The sequence below is a fragment of the Geotrypetes seraphini genome, chromosome 19 (genome assembly GCF_902459505.1).
Source record: "Geotrypetes seraphini chromosome 19, aGeoSer1.1, whole genome shotgun sequence".
Taxonomy (NCBI): Eukaryota; Metazoa; Chordata; class Amphibia; order Gymnophiona; family Dermophiidae; genus Geotrypetes; species Geotrypetes seraphini.
This window is the reverse complement of record NC_047102.1, coordinates 26,591,226-26,614,772: the sequence shown is the minus strand read 5'-3', so window position 1 is coordinate 26,614,772 and position 23,547 is coordinate 26,591,226. Positions and strand designations below refer to the sequence as shown.

At 43.2% G+C, this 23,547-nt stretch overlaps 1 protein-coding gene across 1 annotated transcript in view; it reads right to left on the bottom strand.

Moving 5' to 3' along the window:
* The window catches only part of PIK3C2A (phosphatidylinositol-4-phosphate 3-kinase catalytic subunit type 2 alpha), a 178,718-nt gene that overhangs the window by 16,549 nt on the left and 138,622 nt on the right, over positions 1–23,547 (bottom strand). The window contains exons 17-24 of the mRNA XM_033928461.1: positions 14,420–14,516; positions 14,207–14,301; positions 12,441–12,621; positions 7,966–8,070; positions 7,614–7,706; positions 6,201–6,330; positions 4,894–5,030; positions 2,353–2,522 (exon numbers count right to left, since the gene is read on the bottom strand). Coding sequence (XP_033784352.1) covers positions 2,353–2,522; positions 4,894–5,030; positions 6,201–6,330; positions 7,614–7,706; positions 7,966–8,070; positions 12,441–12,621; positions 14,207–14,301; positions 14,420–14,516 — 1,008 coding nt within the window. The remainder of the gene's footprint in view (positions 1–2,352; positions 2,523–4,893; positions 5,031–6,200; positions 6,331–7,613; positions 7,707–7,965; positions 8,071–12,440; positions 12,622–14,206; positions 14,302–14,419; positions 14,517–23,547) is intronic.

The following is a 23,547-nucleotide window of genomic DNA, read 5'->3' as shown; positions in this document are numbered from 1 at the left end:
AACCAGGGTCGCTGTGCTCAAACTAAGTATTTAGGAATTTGTTGGACAAATGAGCAAGTCAAAGGCTCTAAGCATGGGATAAGCAAGAAGAGGGAAACAGTGGCTGCAGGGTTCCTGCATGGGTTTGGAAAACCCTGGTCTATGCTTCAGTTTTTGACAAAATTTGCAAAACTCTTTCAGTACTCATCCACATACAGCAGGGATCTCAAAGTCCCTCCTTGAGGGCCGCCATCCAGTCGGGTTTTCAGGATTTCCCCTAGTGAATATGCATGAGATCTATGTGCATGCACTGCTTTCAATGCATATTCATTGGGGAAATCCTGAAAACCCAACTGGATTGCGGCCCTCGAGGAGGGACTTTGAGATCCTTGGCCTAGATCACAGGTGTCAAAGTCAGTCCCCAAGGGCTGCAATCCAGCCGGGTTTTCAGGATTTCCCCTAGTGAATATGCATGAGATCTATGTGCATGCACTGCTTTCAATGCATATTCATTGGGGAAATCCTGAAAACCCAACTGGATTGCGGCCCTCGAGGAGGGACTTTGAGATCCTTGGCCTAGATCACAGGTGTCAAAGTCAGTCCCCAAGGGCTGCAATCCAGCCGGGTTTTCAGGATTTCCCCAATGAATATGCATGAGATCTATGTGCATGCACTGCTTTCAATGCATATTCATTGGGGAAATCCTGAAAACCCGACTGGATGGCGGCCCTCAAGGAGGGACTTTGAGATCCCTGCAGTACAGCATTTGGGCAGACCAGGATCTGTAGCTTATTTTCTTACAGCTGCCGAGAAACCCAATTAATAGCAAAACCCACATCCCTTATTCACTGGTATCTGCATTCACAGCAAAGCCTTATTCTAATATGTGAGTAGGCCACCAGTCAACCAAAACAATCAGTGTAACAGCTTCTAGCTAAAACACATGGACTATTTAACACTTCTAACACTCTGGTTAGCAATGCTTCTGATTGTAGCAATTAGCAATGAAAAACATCAGTTTAGGCCTACCATGTACCATGGTCACACTAGCTGCAACTTGGATTCTCTTTTTTTTTTGCCCTGCATACAACAATGCAAAATGTTAAACAGGGCACATTGCCAAATTGTTTCTACTGTATTAAATATACTCTGGTAATCTGTCCGACAATGAGATAATTCCCGTATGTGTTGTGCAAACTGTAAGCCCCAAATACTTTTTACATAGGGGAAGAGAAAGAATCTACTGGTTAGAGAACTGAAACAACTCAGGCACTCAGGATGAACATTTTCTCTGCTCCCGACTATGGGTGACTTTGGGCAAGTTCTCATGCTCAACTGTGATCAGGTAATATCCTTTGCAGACGTGCGCATCAAAGCCATGTGGCTGTACATGTTTCTGATGTACATGCAGTGGTCAAATGTGCAAAGATCTTGTTTGGAAGGGAGCCTCTAACATAAATTCATATTATTAGGCAGCAGAAACAGCAATAACAAATTAAGGTGTACGAATCATTTTGGAAGCCAAGAAAGTGTGTTTTTAGTGCCGATATATGATTTATTGTTTATGTAGTTTGTAACCAACTCAGGCCCTCTTTTATTGAACTGCGTTAGGGTTTTTTTATTGCGGGTTACTGCGGTAGAAGCTCTGATGCTCACAGGAATTCTATGAAACTATAAACTCCTCTACGTTTGCCAAAAGGTGCTTAAAAAGATACAAAAAAGGAGGCAAAAAAATGTCAATAAGGACTCTATGAGTGTGTCTATCAGCCAATCACTACTAACAAACCATACCACACTAATACCAAATGTCAATTTAGAAGTAGGGACGCTCTCAGTGTGAGGTTATTAGCGACGGGAGAACAAACTCCAGCGCTTCCACTTACAAAGGCGAAGGAGAATCACCCCGCCTGCACACCATCATCGGGCGTCCCTAGTGCGCAAAATCAACTGTGCAGAATTAATCACAATAAATAAGTCACAAACTGTGAACTAGTGAGAGAGTGAATCAAACTGAAAACCCACTCATAGAGTCCTCCCCAGCCTGATCCCCAAGATGCAAAATGAAACCACAGCCAACTTAGCTTTTAAAACGAGCCAAATGAAGTCAATGAGAATTACAGGAGACCAGAATAGTCATTGGATCAACCGGTTTCGGGTGAAGCCCTTCATCAGGATCATACAGGAATTCTATGAGCATCAGCGGTGTGCGATAAAAACTAACGCAGCTTGATAAAAGGGGACCTTAGAGTTTTACATATAGTGAGTTAGAAATTTATTTAAATAAAAACTAACAATTGTGAAATGATTCATAGTGCAGTTGAAAAACTATTTCAGAGGGATCTTGGTGCTTTCTGAAATACTTATCTGAATTACCTTTTAAAACTACCAAACATCTGTGCGTGGCCCAGAAACTTGCCAAAGTCAATATGAAACATATGTCCTGTGCTTCGAAGCATGATGTTATCGTTATGACGGTCACAGATTCCTAGTACATAAGTAGCCACACAGCACCCAGCACACGAGTAGATGAAATTTTCCAAAGCCTATTATACGAAACACATCATAAGACATTCTCTTGTAAAAGAACTGGGCTACTATGTTAACTAGGAGAGCAATTTTCAAAGACATTTAGCCAGACAAATTGACTTGCTTGAAAAATGCCCTTAGTGTGGTTAAAATGTACATGTAGGGTTCACAAAAAAGGTGTGCCTTACATTTTAATAAATACATACAGTATTTTACTCCTTCTCTAACAACCTTCACTCCCCATGCAACAGGTGCAAAGCACAGAGGTATTTTCAGTGCACATACCTTACGCTGGTAATTTCAAAGGGAAACTACCTGAATTCTAAATAGGTTACTCAAAATTGCCCTGAATAGATTATGTACTTTAAAATGCACAGAAATTTGCAAATAAAATTAAGAATTAAATTCTTAAATAGAAACTAATTAAAAATTGCATGAGACAGGCCATAAATTGTTTTGCATAGAAAAAGGGTTGGAATGTTGGTCACCATATTCCTTCAGTATTTTCCTTTGGTGTCTTATTCCTACCAAGCTGTGTTTAGGTCCAAACGCTTCCAACTTGTAATACAGTATATCTGTATCTCATTCCCTTTCTACTTCTCCATCCCTTTGTATGGGGGTCGCGGGTCGGCTGGGGGACGGGCGGAGGTTCTTGGGGGGGGGGCGGTCGTTGGGGGGAGGGGGTTTGCGTCGAGGGCAGGAGGGCCTGGGATCCCTCCTGCCCGTAATGTAGTGCGGGGTGGGGTTAGGGGGTCGCCGTGGCCAGGAGGGTTTGGGCTCCCTCCTGGCCCGATATTGTTGGGGTGAGGGTGCGAGTGGTCCTGCCGGGGGGGGGGATGTATCGGGGGGAGGGGGCATCAGGCTTTCAGGATGGGGACAGACCTTCAAGGGGTGACAGGACTTCAAGGGGGGACAGTGCACGGAAAGTCAGGGGGGGTGAACGGAGAGTCGGGACAGCGCACGGAAAGTCAGGGCGGGCGAAAGGAGCGTCGGGCATCATGCGCGGTATACCCGTGAGCGCGGTATACAAAAGTTTTTGTACATGTCATTGTGATTTCTGCGTGCTATACCCGTGTGCGCGTTTTACACGGGTGCGCGTTATATCCGCGAAAATACGGTAGATTGCAAGCTCTTTCGAGCAGGGACCATCTCCAGAATGTTTAATGTGCTGCATGCATCTGGTAGCGCTATAGAAATCATAAATAGTAGTGGTACCGTATTTCCCCAACGATAGGCTGCCCCATTCTATAAGCCACAAAAAATGCTCATTTGGGTTTAAAACCTCTAAGATAAGCTGCCCCATGTTATTAGCTGCGGCTTATGGAGCTCATGTACCTTTTTAAAATCCTAGCTCGCTCCCGTCTCTCCCTTTCTAGACGGCTGCCTCCTCCAGTCCCTGCACCGCTTCCCGAATGGCTGCCGTTAGTTCTCGGACTCACGAGAGCCAATGGTAGCCATTCAGGAAGCGGAGCAGGGATTGCCAACAGATGCCATAAGCTAAATTGTGCTGAATAGCAGCAGCCAACATTGAATGTGTTTTTTTTGAAGTTTTTCACAAAATTAGCACTGAGGCACGATTACATTTAAAACTTTCTATACCACCTAATTTGAAAAACAAGTCAAAGAGGTGTACAGATTTAAAAATTAACAAATAGGAAAAGAACTGCAAAATACATTCAATACAAGATCTCAGATACATTCAGTCAAAAGAAAACAATATCATTAAAGGAAACAATTTCTCCTGATTCTGCAAAGATTAACAAGTATGGTATGGTATGGCCAGTAGGAAAAAGGAGGAATTGATGCCTCTGTATAAGACTTTGGTGAGACCTCATTTAGAATATTGTGTACAATTCTGGAGGCCGCACCTTCAAAAAGATATAAAAAGGATGGAGTCAGTACAGAGGAAGGCTACTAAAATGGTATGTGGTCTTCGTCATAAGGCGTATGGGAACAGACTTAAAGATCTCAATAGTATACTTTGGAGGAAAGGCGGGAGAGGGGAGATATGATAGAGAAGTTTAAATACCTACGTGGCATAAATGCGCATGAGTCGAGTCTCTTTCATTTGAAAGGAAACTCTGCAATGAGAGGGCATAGGAGGAAGTTAAGAGGTGATAGGCTCTGGTGTAATCTAAGGATAATACTTTTTTACAGAGAGGCTGGTAGATGCATGGAACAGTCTCCCAGAAGAGGTGGTGGAGACAGAGACTGTGTCTGAATTCAAAAGGGCCTGGGATAAGTGCATGAGGGATCTCTCGGAGAGAGAAAGAGATAATGGTTACTGCGGATGGGCAGACTAGATGGGCCATATCTGTCTTCATGTTTCTAATATCACGACTGATTGAGTAGGTGGGTAAGAAAGAAGAGGTATGTTTTTGCAATGACCTTGTCATAATCTTCCTCAGAAGGATTGTATTTCCGCAGCCACTCCGCCAGTGGTTTATCTTTAAAGGATCCTGTTACTCCATATTCCACTTGGATTTTCCTGAGCGTATCTGAAGAAGGAACTAACTCCACCATCCCTATAGTGAAAAAATAGAAAGGATATGTTTGCATGCAACTTGGAAATGGTATTCCAATAAACCGGCAGATTATTTCTTTCAGTGTTCAAAGTATCAGAGAGAGACAGCGTGAGAACTGCAATGCCCATCAATACAACAAAAGAAATTCAGCAGGGCACAACAAAAGGGAAGATCTCAGCCACTCAGAGGCAAATTCTATAAGAGGCACCTAACTTATCCCCCTCCCCCATGTTTTACAAAGCCACAGTAACGGCAGCCGCATCAGAAATGTTCCGAGATTCATTAAATTCCAATGGGCATTGGAGCGATTACCACAGCAGCGGCTGTTACCGCAGCTTTGTAAAAGGAGCCTTTAATTATTAAATTGGCTTTGTGAGCTCATAATTGAAAAAAAAAATAAAATTAATTGGGCGATAGGCACATATCTTCTTAGGTATGATTCTACAAAAGATATGCACCTAACACCAAATTAGGTGCGTTTGGGGATGGAGAGGGACTTAGGCACTGCTAGGCGTGATTCTCTAAAGGATTTATGTGCCTATAATGTAGGCTTTTAAAACTTTGGCCTACATTAAAGGCACCTATTTTTAAAAATTAGGCACGATTCTGTAAAAGGTGCCTAAGTGTGATTGACGTGTGACGTGTGATTGACGTGTGACAGGACGCCTAAATGATAGGCACCTATCTTTCTAGACGCCATTCACAGAATTATTACATTACATTACATTAGTGATTTCTATTCCGCCTGTGCCTTGCGGTTCTAAGTGGATTACAAAATTAGAAGAAATCTGGACATTTCCAGGAAGTTTACATATCAAGTACATATCAAGTTTACATATCAGGTAAGAATCACAATACATTCAGGTTATAGAAGATTATTACATAATGTTGAGGGAAGAAATATTATGAGTCTTTAATGTCTAAAGTGTCACTACAAATACCACCTTAACCTAGAAAATTTCAGTTTGAGGTATGCTTATATGTTTTTAAAGCATAGTCTACATCGTATGAGTTTCCAGTCTTTCATCCACTCTCCTCACTATAAAAGCAAGACGACTCAGCACTTCACAACTACAACAAATCCCTTGGCACCTCTGACCCCATAAAAGGTTAACATAAATGGAGATGACAAATGTCAGTAAGGTTGTAATCTGTAAGAGCATGCTCTACCTCTATCTTTGCCTGTTGAGAGACACTTGAAAAGAACCATTCGAAGGTCCAGTCCTTCCTGCAGCCAGATCTTGTCCATAATTTTTATCATCTGTAAGGCCAACATATCTTGCCGCAGATCTTCTCCAACCTTTGAATAAACACGCATATTTAAATGCCGTAGCATACAAGATGTGGGTGGGTGGTTTGTTTTGGGGTTTTTTTAGCTCCTGCAATAAGAAGCTGGGAATTTCACCAGTACCTATGCAGAAATGCCAACAGACACATTTCTTCCTTAAAATACAAGGAGGGTGGATGCATGAACTGCCATAGAACATTTACCGGTATCCAAGTTGTTTCCCAACGGATTTACAATCTGCTGGCAGGAAAGATGCATTGGGTATAATCAGTCCTTTGCATTATGCGTGTCTGTGTGCAGTATGGAGTGTCTGTGCCGGTAAGTCGTAGAGTGAATGTGTGTAATGTGTATTTGAAGAGTTGAAAAGTACATTGAGGAGGTAGCGTAAGCTGATGTGTTTAGTGTTGACTTCAGTTATTTTGTATTTCTAGCACCCCTCTTGAAGAAGCCAGCGGGTGAAACCTAGGTTGGGGGGTCGGCAGTGTATAAAGGAGGAGCCCGGAGCAGTTGTGCTAACTACCCACATCATTCAAAGCTAAGTTGATGTTTTGTTTTATTTGATTTGATTTCATGTTATTTAGTCTTTGTATGGTGGGTGAGACTGTGAACAACTATGATGGTCTCTTATACAGCTGCTCCGTGATTTTTTCACTGGGACCTTAGCTGTGGGTCTGAGTGTTCACTAAACAACATCAGCTACTTGTTGATTTAAGTTAATAATGTTCTATATAAAGAAGCAAGGTGATTAGTGAAAGTGTTTGTTAATAGTTATCACCTTGGATAAGTGAGTTCCCTTGCAGTTTCAAGATAAACAAATATAAACAAATCAAAGCAGGAGGAACCTAGGCGTCATTATTAAAAATTCACTTTAAAAAATGGTGGCCTTTTTAGGGTTTCAAAACCTTATCTGATTGGAGTGATAAAGGGGCCAATAAATGATTCAAGATAAGATCTAAATAGGCTGCTATAAGAGAAAAATAGTTTGCATTATACAGTGGCTCCCTATTCAGAAAATTCATGCGAAAAGACCTATCCCAGTGTAGCCAGGGCCAGTGTTGAAAGGGTCAACCACCTGTTTTGGGTTAAAAAAAAAAAATTGTTTTGTTTTAAAGAAACTCTACAGTGAATATCCATGCAATATGGGTAGTGCAAATAGAATTCCAGTGAATGTTCAGTGAGGATATCTTAAAAACCTGAATGCCTGGGGGCAACCCAGGATATCAGATGTATAATACATTTAAAAACCAATGTACCACATTAAAATAGCCAACTGCTGAATAAAAAAGGGAAACTACCTTAAACATTGTATTAATTTCTTCCCCCAGGGGGTCTGCATTCACCATCACCACCTTTAGCGGAACTGCATTTGAGCTGAAGAAGGAGCAGGCCTGGAAAAACAGTGAACTTTCTGTTAGAAGCAGGATTTGATACTGTTGCTAGAACAAAGATCACCACCAAAGGTAATATATCCTGAAAGGCTTACATTGTATTTAATATGGCAGACCTCATTTCTAGGCAACACAAACCCTTGTATCACTAGAAATTCACTTGGGATATTAAGAGAATCTGAAGCTATTCCATACATGCTATTTCAGGGAAACTTCCCATATTTATACATGAAAACCAACGTTGCATCTTACACTTTACCTTGATATTTAATTCTTTTGCTACAAGGCTGGGACTAAGAGGCAGGCGACACTTGTTCTTCAGGAAAAAAGACTGAACACGCTCCATACCCTCCTGAAGTACAACCTACAAAGAAAAGAATGGAGAACTTGGAAATTAAGTTACAAGAGAAGGCTCTATTGCACTCTGCATTTCCATGTTTAACTGTTGCAACTCCTAAGCAGGGCTGGAGGCCATCAAAGAAAAGTGAAAAAAAAAATAAAAAAAATATTATCCCTGCTGTTCTAATCTCTCTTATCTCCGATTGCATCCTCCAAGGATTACAAAGTGTACATTTTAAGCCTGATCACTGCTGCTCCTTTTCAACTCCAGCTCAACAGAAACCAACTTGGCATTCCAGCAACACAAACCCATATACTATTGATAAGATGTCTCCCATTTCAACAGAATCACCCTCCCACTGTTCCTCATTTGGTCATTGCACTCCTTCTAGGACTAAGGCTAGTGTTAAACATGCTGAGGTCCAGGGGAGAATTTGAAAGGGAACCCCCTCTCCATCCCACTGTATCTCCTTTAGGTTTACATAGTTTCAAGTTTCAAGTTTATTAACTTTTTAATATACCGACCATCACCAAGTATCTGGCCGGTTCACAGTACAATTTATAAAAAGAAAAGCAAAGATAATATTTAAAATATAAAATGTGGTGAGTAAACATTAAAGACATAATTGACTAACTTGAAAGTGAGGATATGAGGGGAAGGGGAGGGAAAGTTACATATTCTGGAGAAGAAAGGGAAATAGTGGGGGTAGGGAAACACATATTGGGTAGGATTGCTTTAATTAAAGCGGTTGGCTAGATAAGTTAAAACGAATCAGTTGAAAAGGAAAAAATGATAAGAAAAAAGAGTGGAATAGAGGAGATAAAGGTAGGCAAGGATTGAAAAAGTGAGGTAAGTAAAAAAGAGAATTTAGGGGATAGAGAAAAGAGAAAAAGGAAAAAAAAAAAAAAAAAAAAAAAGAAAATGAGGAACTAAGAACTAACAACCTCCTGTAAAATGAAGCCCCAGGGCAATTACTCTATTTGTATCTCCACCAACACCAGCCTTCTCTACAACCCTGAATTTTAGGTCCTAAATCTGGTCATCCTCAGTGATGACGATTCTTCTGCCCCTTCTGCAGCATCTCAAGCACACACACTGTATAGAAAGACCTGATGGGTATCAAACTAGACCTTCAACTAGAACTTCCTAAGTATGGTTGTATAGACGCTCATGTGGGATATTGTTCCTGCATGCATCTCTACTAGGTCTGACAGTCCCATTCTTTCTAACGCAGGAAGTCTATACCATTGAGGGGGGGGGGGGTGGTCTGGCAAACCTAGCAGTGATGTGCACAGGATCATGGTCCTGAATCACTGTCTATATAGGAGTACTTAGGAAGCGAAGGCTAGCAGCAAGAAGAGGGTGAGAGGAAGGCAGGAAGACAGAGATGGATGCTGAATAGGGGGGGGAAGGGAAACGAGAGGGAGACAGAGGTTGGATTTTAAAAAGTACTGCTTGAAAATCAAGACTGACCCAATCCTTGAGCAGTTCAGATTTTTGGACTTGTACTCTACACCTGCTCATATCTGGACTCAATTTAGTTGTGTAGTAACAATGTAACACTTGGGGCTCCTTTTACCAAGCTGCGCTATGCCGCACAAGCTACACGCTAATGCCTCCATAGAGCTGGCGTTAGTATTTTCCGTTTAGCGCGGGGGTTAGCGCGCGCTAAAAACGCTAGCACACCTTAGTAAAAGGAGCCCTTGGTGTTAGCACAAACTATCAATGGATGGTTGAGAAAAAAAAAGGAATAAGATAAATTTGTGGTAAATGAGTCTGCTATGGACTAGTGGGCATGTGATGAAGCTACTAAGTCAGGGGTGTCCAACCTGCGGCCCTGTGAAGTATTTTGTGCGGCCCCGGTCGAGGGCGATGCAGTGTTTTCCTCTGCTGCCCCCGGGTGTTTACCGTCTTATCGGCTCCCTCCTCTGTCTTGTTGCAGCATTTGCACGTTTGTGTGGCCCCAGAAACATTTTTTTCAGCTAATGCGGCCCAGGGAAGCCAAAAGGTTGGACACCCCTGTACTAAGTAGTAAATTTAAAACAAAACGGAGAAAATATTTCTTCACGTAACATGTAATTAAACTCTGGAATTTGTTGTTGGAGAATGTGATCAAAGCAGTTAGCTTACCAGGGTTTTAAAAAGGGTTTGGATAATTTCCTAAAACTGAAGTCCACTCCATAAGTCATTATTAAGATGGACTTGGGGAAATCCACTGCTCATTCCTAAGATAAGCAGCATAAAATATGTTTTACTCCTTAGGATCTTGCCAAGTACTTGGAACCTGGGTTGACCACTTGCTATACAGTTTACCTCAGCTTATAAATCATAACTTAGATCAGTGGTCTCAAACTCAAAACCCTTTGCAGGACCACATTTTGGATTTGTAGGTACTTAGAGGGCCTCAAAAAAAAGTATTTAATGTCTTATTAAAGAAATGACAATTTTGCATGAAGTAAAACTCTTTATAGTTTATAAAGAGTTCCTTTGGCTAAGTCTTAATAATAATATTGTCATTTATAGCTAAAGAGACATTTGAATCAAGAAACGGTTTTATTTTACTTTTGTGATTATGATAAACATACCGAGGGCCTCAAAATAGGACCTGGCGGGCCGCATGTGGCCCCCGGGCCGTGAGTTTGAGACCACCAACTTAGATGAACAGTGACTTCATAATATTGTCACTTAAACATGGCTATTAATAAAAGCCTATCTGTAAAAGTCTGAACAATTGCAAATGTCAAAAAACAATTGCAACAAGAAAGAGTGGTAGGTTCCTGGAACAGTCTCCCAGAAGAGGTGGTGGAGACAGAGACTGTGTCTGAATTCGGCCTGGGATAGGAACGTGGGATCTCAGTGAGAGAGGAAGAGATAATGGCCACTGCGGATGGGCAGACTAGATGGGCCATTTGGCCTTTATATACCATCATGTTTCTATAACCACAAAATTCTATGACATCACAATGCAGGTGTAAAGAGCCTTCTCCTATAGGAAGAGGAGATGCAAATGTTAAGTGCCTTAGCCAATAGGAAGAGGAGGAGATAATGGGTACTGCAGATGGGCGGGCCATTTGGCCTTTATCTGCCATCATGTTTCTATGTTTCTAACAAAGACAACTGATTGAGGGTGGGAGATGGGAGAGACTCACTCTAATGAATTCATGTATATATTTTAATTGTGCTAAATTGTTTCTGTTTAATGGTTCTAATAAAAAAAAAAAAAAAGTTAAACCTACTTTTGGCAGGGGAAGAGCAGAGCAACACTTATTCTTTATATACCACTTCCATTTGAAGCTATTTACATTCAGTTACTCTATTATATTTATGCGCTTCAACACTTGCTTACTAAGGGCTACTTTTACAAAGGTGTGCTAGCGTTTTTAGCGCATGCACAAGATTAGCGCACGCTAGCCGAAAAACTACCGCGCGCAGCATTTATATCGCTAGCGCACCTTTGTAAAAGGAGCCCTAAGGTTTAGAACTTAATTATTCCACAGCTTGAACGAAAAGCACATTATATCCGCTGGGGGCAGCCACATAGCTACCCAGCAGAGAACTACCTGATTTCAAAAAGCAAATTCGTTCATTGTTCCTTCTACAGAGTCAATTCGCAGCCTACAAATATTTAAGTTTCATATGCATTATTTTGCTGACACACATCTTTCTAGGCCTTCACATGGATTATTCTACTGCAAAAGACAATATGCCAAAAATCTTAACACCCAACAGCATCTGCAATGATTTACAAGTAAATCAAAAAACATGAAAAATAAACATAATAATAATAACAACTTTATTTGTGTATACCACAGTACCAGAATAGTTCAGAGCGGTTTACATGACAAGAAACTGTACATCTACAGCGAAGTTACAAATAAGTCAATCAATCAATATAGCTTAGCAGGTCGGGAGAAGGCAAGAAGGAGATAGCGAGGTTATAAACAAGTCAATCAGCGTAGCTTAGGAAGTCGGGTGTAGGTAGGTAGGAGGTGCAGGTAGGTGGGAGGTACACGGCATAGTTAAAGGTAGAATTGCAAGGAGGGCGGGAGTCAGAGATATTTGTCAAAGAGATAAGTTTTGATTGATTTCCTGAAAGTTTGGTAGGAGGGAGAATTAGAGATGAGAGTGGATAGACATTTGTTCCATTTGCCTGCCTGGAACACCAGGGATCTGTCAAGGAATCTCTTGTAGATGCAGCACTTTAGGGACGGGAAGGCAAATAAGCGGGCGTTACGTGTGCGGGTGGGGCCAGGATGGACAAAGTGATCTGACATATATAAAACATGGTGTATAATATACGGTAAAACTTCAGAATCAGAAGTGTAATACGAGAATTTGAAAAAACGAGCTGAAATCCATTTACCATTGCTTCGCAAGACCTGGGGGATACGCACCTGTCTGGCTGAGCCACCAGCATGTCGAACCTTTTCTGCAACAACTCCCAGAAGCTGCACAAGTCTGCTCTGCTTCTCTAGCTCTTCCCTCAGCCCTCTCCCAATGAGAGACAGCAGTGCCCCCAGAATGTGCTCGTACCGCACACCATAATTTGGGTCATTCAGAGAATCCTTTAGTAACCTTAAAAAAAACACACAGGCAAAATTGGCCAAGAAATAATCACTTGCATCTGACCTAATGAAGGTGAAAACCCGAGGCTATGCAAGTGGTTTTACACATGTATATACTCGGAATCAATCAACTTGCCCTACTCTAAGACATAAAAATAAATAACATACTTACACACTAGATAAAATCTATATTACATGAAATAACCCATTAAAATACAATTTTAATTGTTTATTTGGGTTGCATGAAAATAACGCATGGCACCTAAGTGACACCTATCTGATAAGCAGGCATGGTTAGGAGCAGGGAATAAGTGTGGTTGACTTAAGCATTGCTAGGTGAAGAGGCCAGGTTAATATACTGGCGCCTACCTCTAGGATGCCTAAGCCTGCTTAGGCACTGCCAGGCATGATTCTATAAAGGGTGCCTATGGTTGATTGCCAACCGCATAGAGTGGTGCTTATAAATTAGGCACCGTTTATAGAATCAGGCCTACGATGTACAAATATCTGCAATGGCTGAATACACATTATTGCTTGTTACAGTATAATTTGTTTGCATGTCAAGATTTACAATAGCAAAAGCCTGTTCCAGGTTTTACTGTTTAATTTGGTTTACTGAAAGAATTGTCATTTACATCTTGCTTCTGCTTTTACTTTTTATTTTTAACAGCAAGCATCAGATGTAACTATTCTAACCCGCATAGATATAATGTTTTAAATAAATAAAACTAGGTAAAAGTAGTGAAATTACTTCAGTAAAAGTAACAAAAATGTTAGCCTGTACTTGTTTACAAGTAACAAACTTAGTACAGTAAATAGTTACATTAACTTAGTTGCTATACACACTGGAACACCATAAACCAGGGGTGTCCAACCTGTGGCCCGAGGGCCACATGCAGCCCAGTGAAGTATTTTGTGCGGGCCCTGGTCGATGCAGTGTTTTCCTCTGCTGCCTCTGGGTGTTTACCATCTTGCTGGCTCCCTCCTCTGTCTTGCTGCAGCGTTTGCACGTTTGTGCGGCCCCAGAAACATTTTTTTCGGCCAATGCAGCCCAGGGAAGCCAAAAGGTTGGACACCCCTGCCATACACTTTCACTTGTACCTACTCTCTCAACTCTTCCACTGGCAATACTTAGCCAAGATCCACAGACTGCAGCTTCCTCTGGAACCCATTCTGTGCACCCACATGTCACCACAGAGCAACAGCTGGGACTTCCTCCTCCCTAGGGCTGTGAACACTGCCCTAACTGCATCCCCCAACCCTGGGTAGCCCAAGAACCACAATTTATTTTAATTAGAACAGAGAATTCTCAAGGTTGAAAAAGTAGATGAAATATTCTGATGGGAGTGGAGGGGTAGCCTCAGCACCTTGAGGTTACAAGGTCAATCCCAGCCTGCTCCTTGCACTACTGGGCAAAGCACTTAACTCTCCATTGTACCACAGTTAGATTTTAAGCCTGCCAGGACAGATAGAGAAAATACTTAAGAGTGCCTGATTACTATCCAATCTATTGTAAACCGCTTTGGGTGAAATCTCTTCATGAAAAAGTGGTTAATAAATCCAAATAAAAAACAAATAAAATGGGATAGTCTTACCAATATAAGTAATGTGCTATACGAATATTCCCTAGTGCCCGAGTCAGTAGAAACCTCACTAATGAGCTGTCCAAATAGATTTCATATTTCAAAGCCTGGTAACAAGATACAGAAGACATGCAGTTTATTTTTTGAAGGAATTAAAAGATCATCAATTTCCAGGATTAGTGGTCTTAAAATCAGAGAACAGACTAGGAAAAAACGGAGGATCACCTGCACAAACTGTGGGAGGAAGTCTGCTAACTCATCATCTGAAAGCGCTCCCTCTATCCAGGTCACAGCCACAGAGCGCACTTCCTGATCAGCAAACCTGTAAAATAACCAAATTGTTGATTCAAGCAGCAACAGAAGGCTGTTTCTTTCAAAGTGAATTGTGAAGAGGAAACAGAGCTACCAGTATAAAATACTTCACCACGAAAACACTGTATTAAAAAGACATTCATTAGCAGAAGATAATAGTTTAACAGGGACACAAAGCAAGTCAGGTTTTCAGAATTACTACAATGAACAAACATGAGTTTAATTTAAACTCGATTTCCAGAGTATACAAATCTCTTATGGGTAATTTTTTATTTTTTATTTTTTTTTTGGGGGGGAGGATTTGATATATTAACTTTTTGTGGTTACAATCAAATCAGTTTACATATTATAGTATATACGTACCTAGGGCAATGGAGAGTGGTGAGCAAATGTCACACAATTTATTTGGGGATGAGCAATATGATAGTTAGAAGGTCCAAGCGCCTGGAAGTTAATTGGGAGGTGGGGCAGGCAAGGCTGAAGATTTGCCTATAGCACTTAATACCCTTATATACCAATTACATATGGTACAATGCTGCACATTGATCAATGTTTAATACAAACTAAACTAAACCTTAAGTTTATATTCCGCATCATCTCCACGGATGTGGAGCTCGGCACGGTTTACAAGAACTTAAAATATAGGAAGAGTAGGAAAATAAAAAAGGTTTACATGAACTTATATATAGAAGAGAAGAGTAAGGGGGGATAGAATTACATTTTTTCAGTTGCTTGCGGAATAATTGGAGGAATCCCAGGTTCCGCAGCGGGGTAGTAAGGTCGTTCCAAAGACCTGTGATTCTGAAGAGAAGGGATTTTCCCAGTTTGCCTGCATAGCGAATACCGTGTAGAGAGGGGAATGATAGTTTATACCTTTGGGCGGGTCTGGTAGAGTCAGGACTCGAGGAGATATAAAATAGTGGGATTAAGGGAGGAAGGATGCCATGAATGATCTTAAAAGCCAGGCAGGAGCATTTGAAATGGATTCTGGAAATCACTGGGAGCCAGTGAAGTTTGGCTAGGAGTGAGGAGACATGGTCAGACTTGCGTTTTGCAAAGATCAACTTGGCTGCAGTATTCTGGATTAGTTGGAGTCTTTGAAGACTTTTTTTGATAGGCTTAAGTAGATGGCATTGCAGTAGTCTAGTTTGGAGAGGATGATGGATTGGACAAGGACGGCGCAATGTTGTTGGCGAAAATAGGATCTTACTTTCCTCAGCATGTGGAGGCTGAAAAAGCATGATTTAGCCAAGGAGTTGAGGTGGTCATTGAGGGAGAGAGAAGAATCGATACAAGCAGGGAATTAGTTGGTTTATGGGTCTGAGTGCCTTTGTACCAGGCAGAAACAAACATAACTTTATAGATTAACAGATAAAGATCAACCTGTCTCATCCACAAAGATACGGGGTACAAATTATTTTAAACAATGTTGTTTCATAAAATTCATTAAGTAACCATCAATAGATGCCAATACAAAAATCAAGCAAGCCTGGCAATTTCAAACATTGAATTTATTTCATTTTAACCTTCAAAAATACACTACCTATTGATTTTTTCCCTTTAATCAGATATCAGTTCAACTACTTGACAGCACAAGAACAGATACCACCAGAGAAAAATGATGGATCAAATGCCTAAGACCTATGGCATCAGAAAATTTGTATAGAACTTTCTTTTTTTTTTTTTTTTTAGAATATATACTTACGCAAAAGGTCACACTAAGTACATATCCTAGTCTCTGCTAGACACAGATGTTTGACTGCATACATAACATAACTTCTCATCCAAGTCACTTTTGATATCATTCTGTTTCTCTACCATTCTGATTTCATTTGCATGTTCCCTGCCTTAATGCGACACTAATTGCCATGTATTTCATCCTTTTTTCTGAATTTATACTTTGCCTAGGAAGATATAGCACAGTTACTTACCTATAACAGGTATTATCCAGGGATAGCAGGCTGATATTCTCACATGTGGGTGACGTTATCCATGGAGCCCGGTACGGACAGTGCAAAAATGTGGACTGTCACTTTAAATCTTTTGAAGGTCTCTAGACTGTTCTTACTGTGCATGTGCTGGTGCCTTCCAGCGCGACATCGGCTTGTGGAGCTATCAGTTCAGTAAAAAAAAAGAAAAAGCAAGAAGCCAACTACGGAAGGTGGAAGGGTTGTGAGAATATCTGCCCGCTCTCCCTGGATAACACTCATTAAGTAAATAACTGTGCTTTATCCCATGACAAGCAGGTACTCACTAGCTGAAACTTAAAGGGTTGGAGGTGTATTGCCTAGCTGTATGGGAGGCAACAGGCCAGGGCAACACAATTTTATAGCCCACTGATGTTTTAGGGTAAAAAAGAATAATCTACACTAGCTGTTTCTTACAATTAAATATAGCATTTATTAGTAAAAGATTGGTAAAAGAAAGAAATGGCAGAGTATTTACGAAGGAAAGAAACATCACCGTGAAAAATTGGCTGCATCTTCTAGCCTCCAAAAACAAAGATCGAGAAGTCCTCTAACAATGGTCTAGCAGGAAGAGCTCACGGGAGGGTTCCTGGGCAGTAGTGCACATACTCCACAGGTGAACTTTCAAGCCAGCCCTGTTGAGAGGATTGCTTTATACACACACAAAGCACAAAATGGTACATTTTCCCAAAATATGAAATTGACACTAGTTTGATTTTCTTTTTTTTTCAAATGTGGAGATAAAAACAAGATATCTAAGAGGAAAAAGAGGTCATATCAGTATGTGAAAATTCTAGCCAATCTATTCAGTCTGAACAACAGATGTATTAACGTCACCGATAAGAGTTCAGTTCTCAACAAACCCTAACAAGCACTGAAAAAGGTTCAGCTGCCCTACTGATAACTGATCCAAGCTCAATATTAAATGGCAATAATCTTCAAATCCAGATGTTCATATAACTTCTCTCAATAAGTACTGGATTTGTAAAGTGTTAATATATTTTTTTCCAATTCAAAAAGACGCCTCAGCCCCACCTCTCCACCACTGTAATAATTTTATACTGTGGGAAGTTTGTTGTGGCACTTCATCATTGGCTGTCAATTTGATTACTTTTATGTTCATTTAGTTTTTCATTTTGTGCTGTTAATAAATATATTTTTTTCAATAAATACGTGTAAAAAGCTGTTTGATATTTATCTCAGCCAAACCCGGGAATCAGACCCGACATGTTTCGCACGAGAAGGTGCTTTATCAAGGGTCTCCCTGTGTGACAACAGAAAAGAAGCTGTACCATACAATTGTGCTTAGCCCTTTTCTTGAAAAACTTTTAAATATATCTTCACCATAATACTTAAAATTATATAAAGACTTACCAAGGCTGCCGCTGTCATCCGACTCCAACTGAATTGTGAGCAAAGATGGCGGCGGCATCCTTAGACTCGGAATTTAAATCCTCCCTCTCTTGATTACATTAATCCCGCCCCCTGCAGCTGATAGGCCCAAAATTTACATCACTGATCCCCACTCGATCTCGTTGTTTAACCCTTGCGGTGCAACAGTGTCTAACATAAATATGAACCTTTGCTCGCTCTCATTTAATTTTGCTTTGTCACATCCCCCAGTGTCAAAACCCTTCACTTTATCTATGATTCGCCATTTCAAATCGTTTATGGTATGTTTGTGGTTAAGCCAGTGTTCCACAAACATACCATAAACGATTTGAAATGGCGAGTCATAGATAAAGTGAAGGGTTTTGACACTGGGGGAGGTGACAAAGCAAAATTAAATGAGAGCGAGCAAAGGTTCATATTTATGTTAGACACTGTTGCACCGCAAGGGTTAAACAACGAGATTGAGTGGGGATCAGTGATGTAAATTTTGGGCCTATCAGCTGCAGGGGGCGGGATTAATGTAATCAAGAGAGGGAGGATTTAAATTCCGAGCCTAAGGACGCCGCCGCCATCTTTGCTCACAATTCAGTTGGAGTCGGATGACAGCGGCAGCCTTGGTAAGTCTTTATATAATTTTAAGTATTATGGTGAAGGTATATTTAAAAGTTTTTCAAGAAAAGGGCTAAGCACAATTGTATGGTACAGCTTCTTTTCTGTTGTCACACAGGGAGACCCTTGATAAAGCACCTTCTCGTGCGAAACATGTCGGGTCTGATTCCCGGGTTTGGCTGAGATAAGTATCAAACAGCTTTTTAAACGTATTTATTGAAAAAAATATATTTATTAACAGCACAAAATGAAAAACTAAATGAACATAAAAGTAATCAAATTGACAGCCAATGATGAAGTGCCACAACAAACTTCCCACAGTATAAAATTATTACAGTGGTGGAGAGGTGGGGCTGAGGCGTCTGTTTGAATTGAAAAAAATATATATTAACACTTTACAAATCCAGTACTTATTGAGAGAAGCTACTGATAACTGAGTGAGCAAAAACAATGGCCATCTTACCATGTCTACCTGTGAAACTATGCAGCTTATAACCCTATGCAATGCTATCCTATCCTACGTAGTATATAGGCCCTATAATATATAAGCCCTGGAATAGCACCCTAAGCTACATACTGCACTACAGGAGGGTAGGTGGCATCTAAACAGAGAATACATTTTGTGTAACTGCTTGGCCGAATCGACTGTCCCTTCTCGAATGATTCCCCAAACAATAGTAGGATGTGAATGTATGAATTGAGAACCAGGTGGCCGCTTTACAGATGTCCTCAACAGGAGTGGAATGTAGATAAGCTACTGAGGTTGCCATTACTCTAGTTTTATATGCTGGTGACACGACCTTCCAGCGACAGCCCAGCCTGAGAATAGCAAAAAGTGGTACAGTCCACTAGCCATGTGGAGATGGTTCTCTTGATGACAGGAGTTCCATGTCTGTTAGGATCGAATGACAGGAATAGCTGAGTGGAAATTCTGTGAGGTTTGGTTCAATCCAGGTAGTAAGCCAGTGCATGTTTACCATCCAATGTGTGGAATGCAGCCTCTCCAGGGTGAATGCAGTCTTGGAAAGAACATATAGACTGGTTCAAATGAAATTCCGAGACAACTTTCGGGGAGAATTTGGGATGTGTGCAGAGAACTGCCCTATTGTGGTAGAATGTAGTATAAGGAGGATCTGACACAAGCACTTGAAGTTCACTGACTTGGTGTGTAGATGTGATGCAGATTAAGAAAACTACTTGAGATGTTTGAGAGAAGCAGACCAAGTGGTTCAAAGGGAGGTCAGAAGGCCTAAAAACAAAAACTGGGAAAAATGAAAATTTGTACAAAAGGGAAGTAGAAAAAAAGAAAACAAAGTAAAATAATGACAAAAATTATTATCAGGAAGGCACAAAAACATAGTTTGATGCGCTTTTGGAAGGTCTCCAAAAGATCACAGCTTCTCAGCTCCGCAGAAAACTAAGAATTGATGGCTCCACAAGCCGACGTTGGACGGGAAGGCACCCGCGCATGCATGGTACAGGCAGTCGAGACCTTCACAAGATTTAAAGTGACAGTATACTTTATGCACTATCCATACCGGGCTCAGTGGATGACGAGAGAATATGCTGCCTGCTTGTCCTGGGATAAAAATTATTATATATATGTGTATGCTATGTTCTATATAAAAACCATCCTTCTCAAAACAAAATTCCAATTTGAAGCAATTTACAACAAGCAAGGAGAAATTAGGTTCTTACCTGCTAATTTACTTTCTTTTAGCTTCTCCAGACCAGTAGAGGTTAACTTTACGATTGGTATATATCTAATCATGACCAGCAGGTGGAGACTGAAAACAAAACTTTGGGACAGTATATCCTAGCCCCTCCTCTCTATTTCCCTCAGTCTGCCGAATAGCCAAGCAGAACCAAGAACTGGAAAACAACAGAGAGAAAAAACAATACTCCAAAAGGAGTAACAAATAACATACCCAAAAATGCTGTTGGAAAATGCAGAGGAGAAATTCCCGAAGGAAGAAGGTCCCCACAGCTCGCCAGCTAAGCCAGCCGAGCCACAGCCGCTGTTCTTCAATTCTCCCCGGCCCTAGAAAAATACTAGAACCCGCAGCAAAAACCAAAAACTGCCCGCGCAACAGCCCCAACAACAACAACAACAGACAGGGTGGGGACCTCTACTGGTCTGGAGAAGCTAAAAGAAAGTAAATTAGCAGGTAAGAACCTAATTTCTCCTTCTTTAGCACTCTCCAGACCAGTAGAGGTTAACTTTACGATTGGGACGTACCAAAGCAGTCCCTCTCACGGGCGGGACCCCCGAAGGGCCGATACCAGAACACGCTCACCGAACACCGCGTCCCGACGCGCCTGAACATCTACCCGATAATGCCGAACAAATGAATGCAAGGAGGACCAAACCGCAGCCTTACAAATATCCACCGGAGGCACGAGCGACGACTCAGCCCAAGAAGCCGCCTGACCCCTAGTGGAATGAGCCTTGAGAAACTCCGGAACCGGCTTCTGACTCAGAAGATAAGCGGAAGCAATCATCTCCTTGATCCAGCGCGCAATAGTAGCCTTAGAAGCGCCAGCCCCCCGACGAGGACCCGCCAGAAGCACAAAGAGATGATCGGAGCTCCGAAAATCCCGGGTCCGCTGCACATAAGCATGGAGGACCCGACCGACATCCAACTTGCGCAGCTGTCGTTGCTCAGAAGAACCCTCCCGACTACCCAAAACCGGGAGGACCACCGATTGATTGACATGAAAAGGAGAAACTACCTTCGGCAGAAAGGAAGGAACAGGCCGCAAAACAACCCGCTCCTTCGAAAACTCCAGGAAGGGAGCCCTACAAGAGAAAGCCTGTAGCTCCGACACCCGTCTAGCGGAAGTAATGGCCACCAAAAAGACCGACTTCAGCGTAAGGTCCTTCAACGAACAGCCATCCAACGGCTCGAAAGGAGGGCGCACTAGAACAGAGAGAACCAGATTGAGATCCCAAGAGGGAATCGAGGGCCTTATGGGAGGCCTGATCAACTTGGCCGCCCTAAGAAAGCGAATCACATCAGGAATGGCTGACAAACGCTGACCTGACACCAGCCCCCGAAAAGCCGACAGGGCCGCCAGATGAACCCGAAGAGAAGACCAGGCCAGGCCCCTATCCAGGCCATCCTGCAAAAACTCTAGAATGTTAGGCAGAGAAGCGCGAAAGGAGACCACTCCCCTCGCTCGGCACCATTCCTCAAAAAGACGCCAAACCCGTACATAAGCCCGAGAGGTAGAAAGCCTCCGGGACCCCAAAAGTGTAGAGATCACCTTGTCGGAATATCCCTTCTTACTCAGGCGGCCCCTTTCAAGAGCCAAGCCGTAAGACAAAAGGGAGACGGGTCGAACATGGGAATGGGACCCTGCGTCAGAAGATCGCATCCGAGAGGCAGAGGAAGAGGATCCGCCACCAGATGCCTCACCAGATCCGCATACCACGGACGACGAGGCCAATCCGGAGCCACCAAGACCACCAGCCCCGGATGGCGAACAATGCGAAGCAGTACTCTGCCCACTAATGGCCAAGGAGGGAACACATACAACAGCCCCTCCGTTGGCCACGGTTGGACCAGAGCATCCAGACCCTCGGCCAGACCGTCCCTGCGACGACTGTAGAAGCGGGGTACTTTGGCGTTGCCACTTGTAGCCATCAGATCCATCAGGGGCTGCCCCCAAGCACGCACTAGCAACTGAAACGCCTCGGCGCCGAGACACCACTCTCCCGGATCCAAGAAGTGACGACTGAGGAAGTCCGCCTGAACGTTTTCTACCCCGGCAATGTGAGAGGCCGAGAGGTCCAGAAGATGCGACTCCGCCCAAACCATGAGCCGAGCCGCCTCCTGCGCCACCAGAGTGCTCTTGGTGCCCCCCTGACGATTGACATAAGCCACCGCCGTGGCATTGTCCGACAGGACTCTGACCGACTTGCCCAACAAAAGGGAGTGGAAAGCCAACAGCGCCAGCCGGACCGCCCTGGTCTCCAACACGTTGATCGACCAGGAGGCCTCCTCCGTGGACCAGGTTCCCTGAGCTGAGTGACCCAGGCACTGGGCCCCCCAACCCAGGAGACTCGCATCCGTAAGGAGCACCGTCCACTGCGGAAGATCCAGACCCACCCCCTGAACTAGGTGAGGGGTCCGGAGCCACCAACGCAGACTGCAGCGCGCCAAGCCTCGCAGGGGAACCGGAACATCCATCCCGTGCCTCTGGGGAGACCACCTCCGGAGCAGAGCATACTGGAGAGGACGCATGTGGGCCCGCGCCCACCTCACCACGTCCAGGGACGCCGCCATCGACCCCAGGACCTGGAGGAAATCTCGCGCCCGAGGACACCGGGACGCCAAAAGCAGGCGAATCTGAGACTGCAATTTGCTCACCCGGGCCTCTGGGAGGAAGACCTTCCCCAGGAGGTGTCGAACAGCACCCCGAGGTACTCCAGACGCTGAGCCGGAACCAACCGACTCTTGGAAAGGTTGACCACCCAGCCCAGCGACCGGAGAAACTCCACCACCCGAGCCGTCACCCGGGAGCTTTCCTGCAACGACTTGGCCCGAATTAACCAGTCGTCCAGGTAGGGGTGTACCAGGATGCCCTCCGACCGCAAGGCTGCCGCGACGACCACCATCACCTTGGTGAACGTCCGGGGAGCCGTGGCCAGCCCAAAGGGAAGCGCACAGAACTGATAGTGCCGACCCAAGATCGCAAAGCGCAGGAAACGCTGATGAGAGGCCCGAATAGGAACATGCAAGTAGGCCTCCGTCAGATCGAGAGAAGTGAGAAACTCCCCCGGCTGAACCGCCAGAATGACCGACCGCAGCGTTTCCATACGGAAAGAGGGAACCTTGAGAGCCCTGTTGACCCCTTTCAAATCGAGGATGGGCCGAAAAGTCCCCTCCTTCTTGGGCACCACAAAGTAAATGGAGTACCTGCCCGTGCCCCACTCCGGGGGGGGCACTGGAACTACTGCCCTGAGATCTAGCAAGCGCTGAAGGGTCTGGCGAAACGCCAGCGTCTTCCCAGGAGTCTGACATGGAGAAGCGAGGAAAAAATCCGGCAGAGAGCGGGCGAACTCCAGGG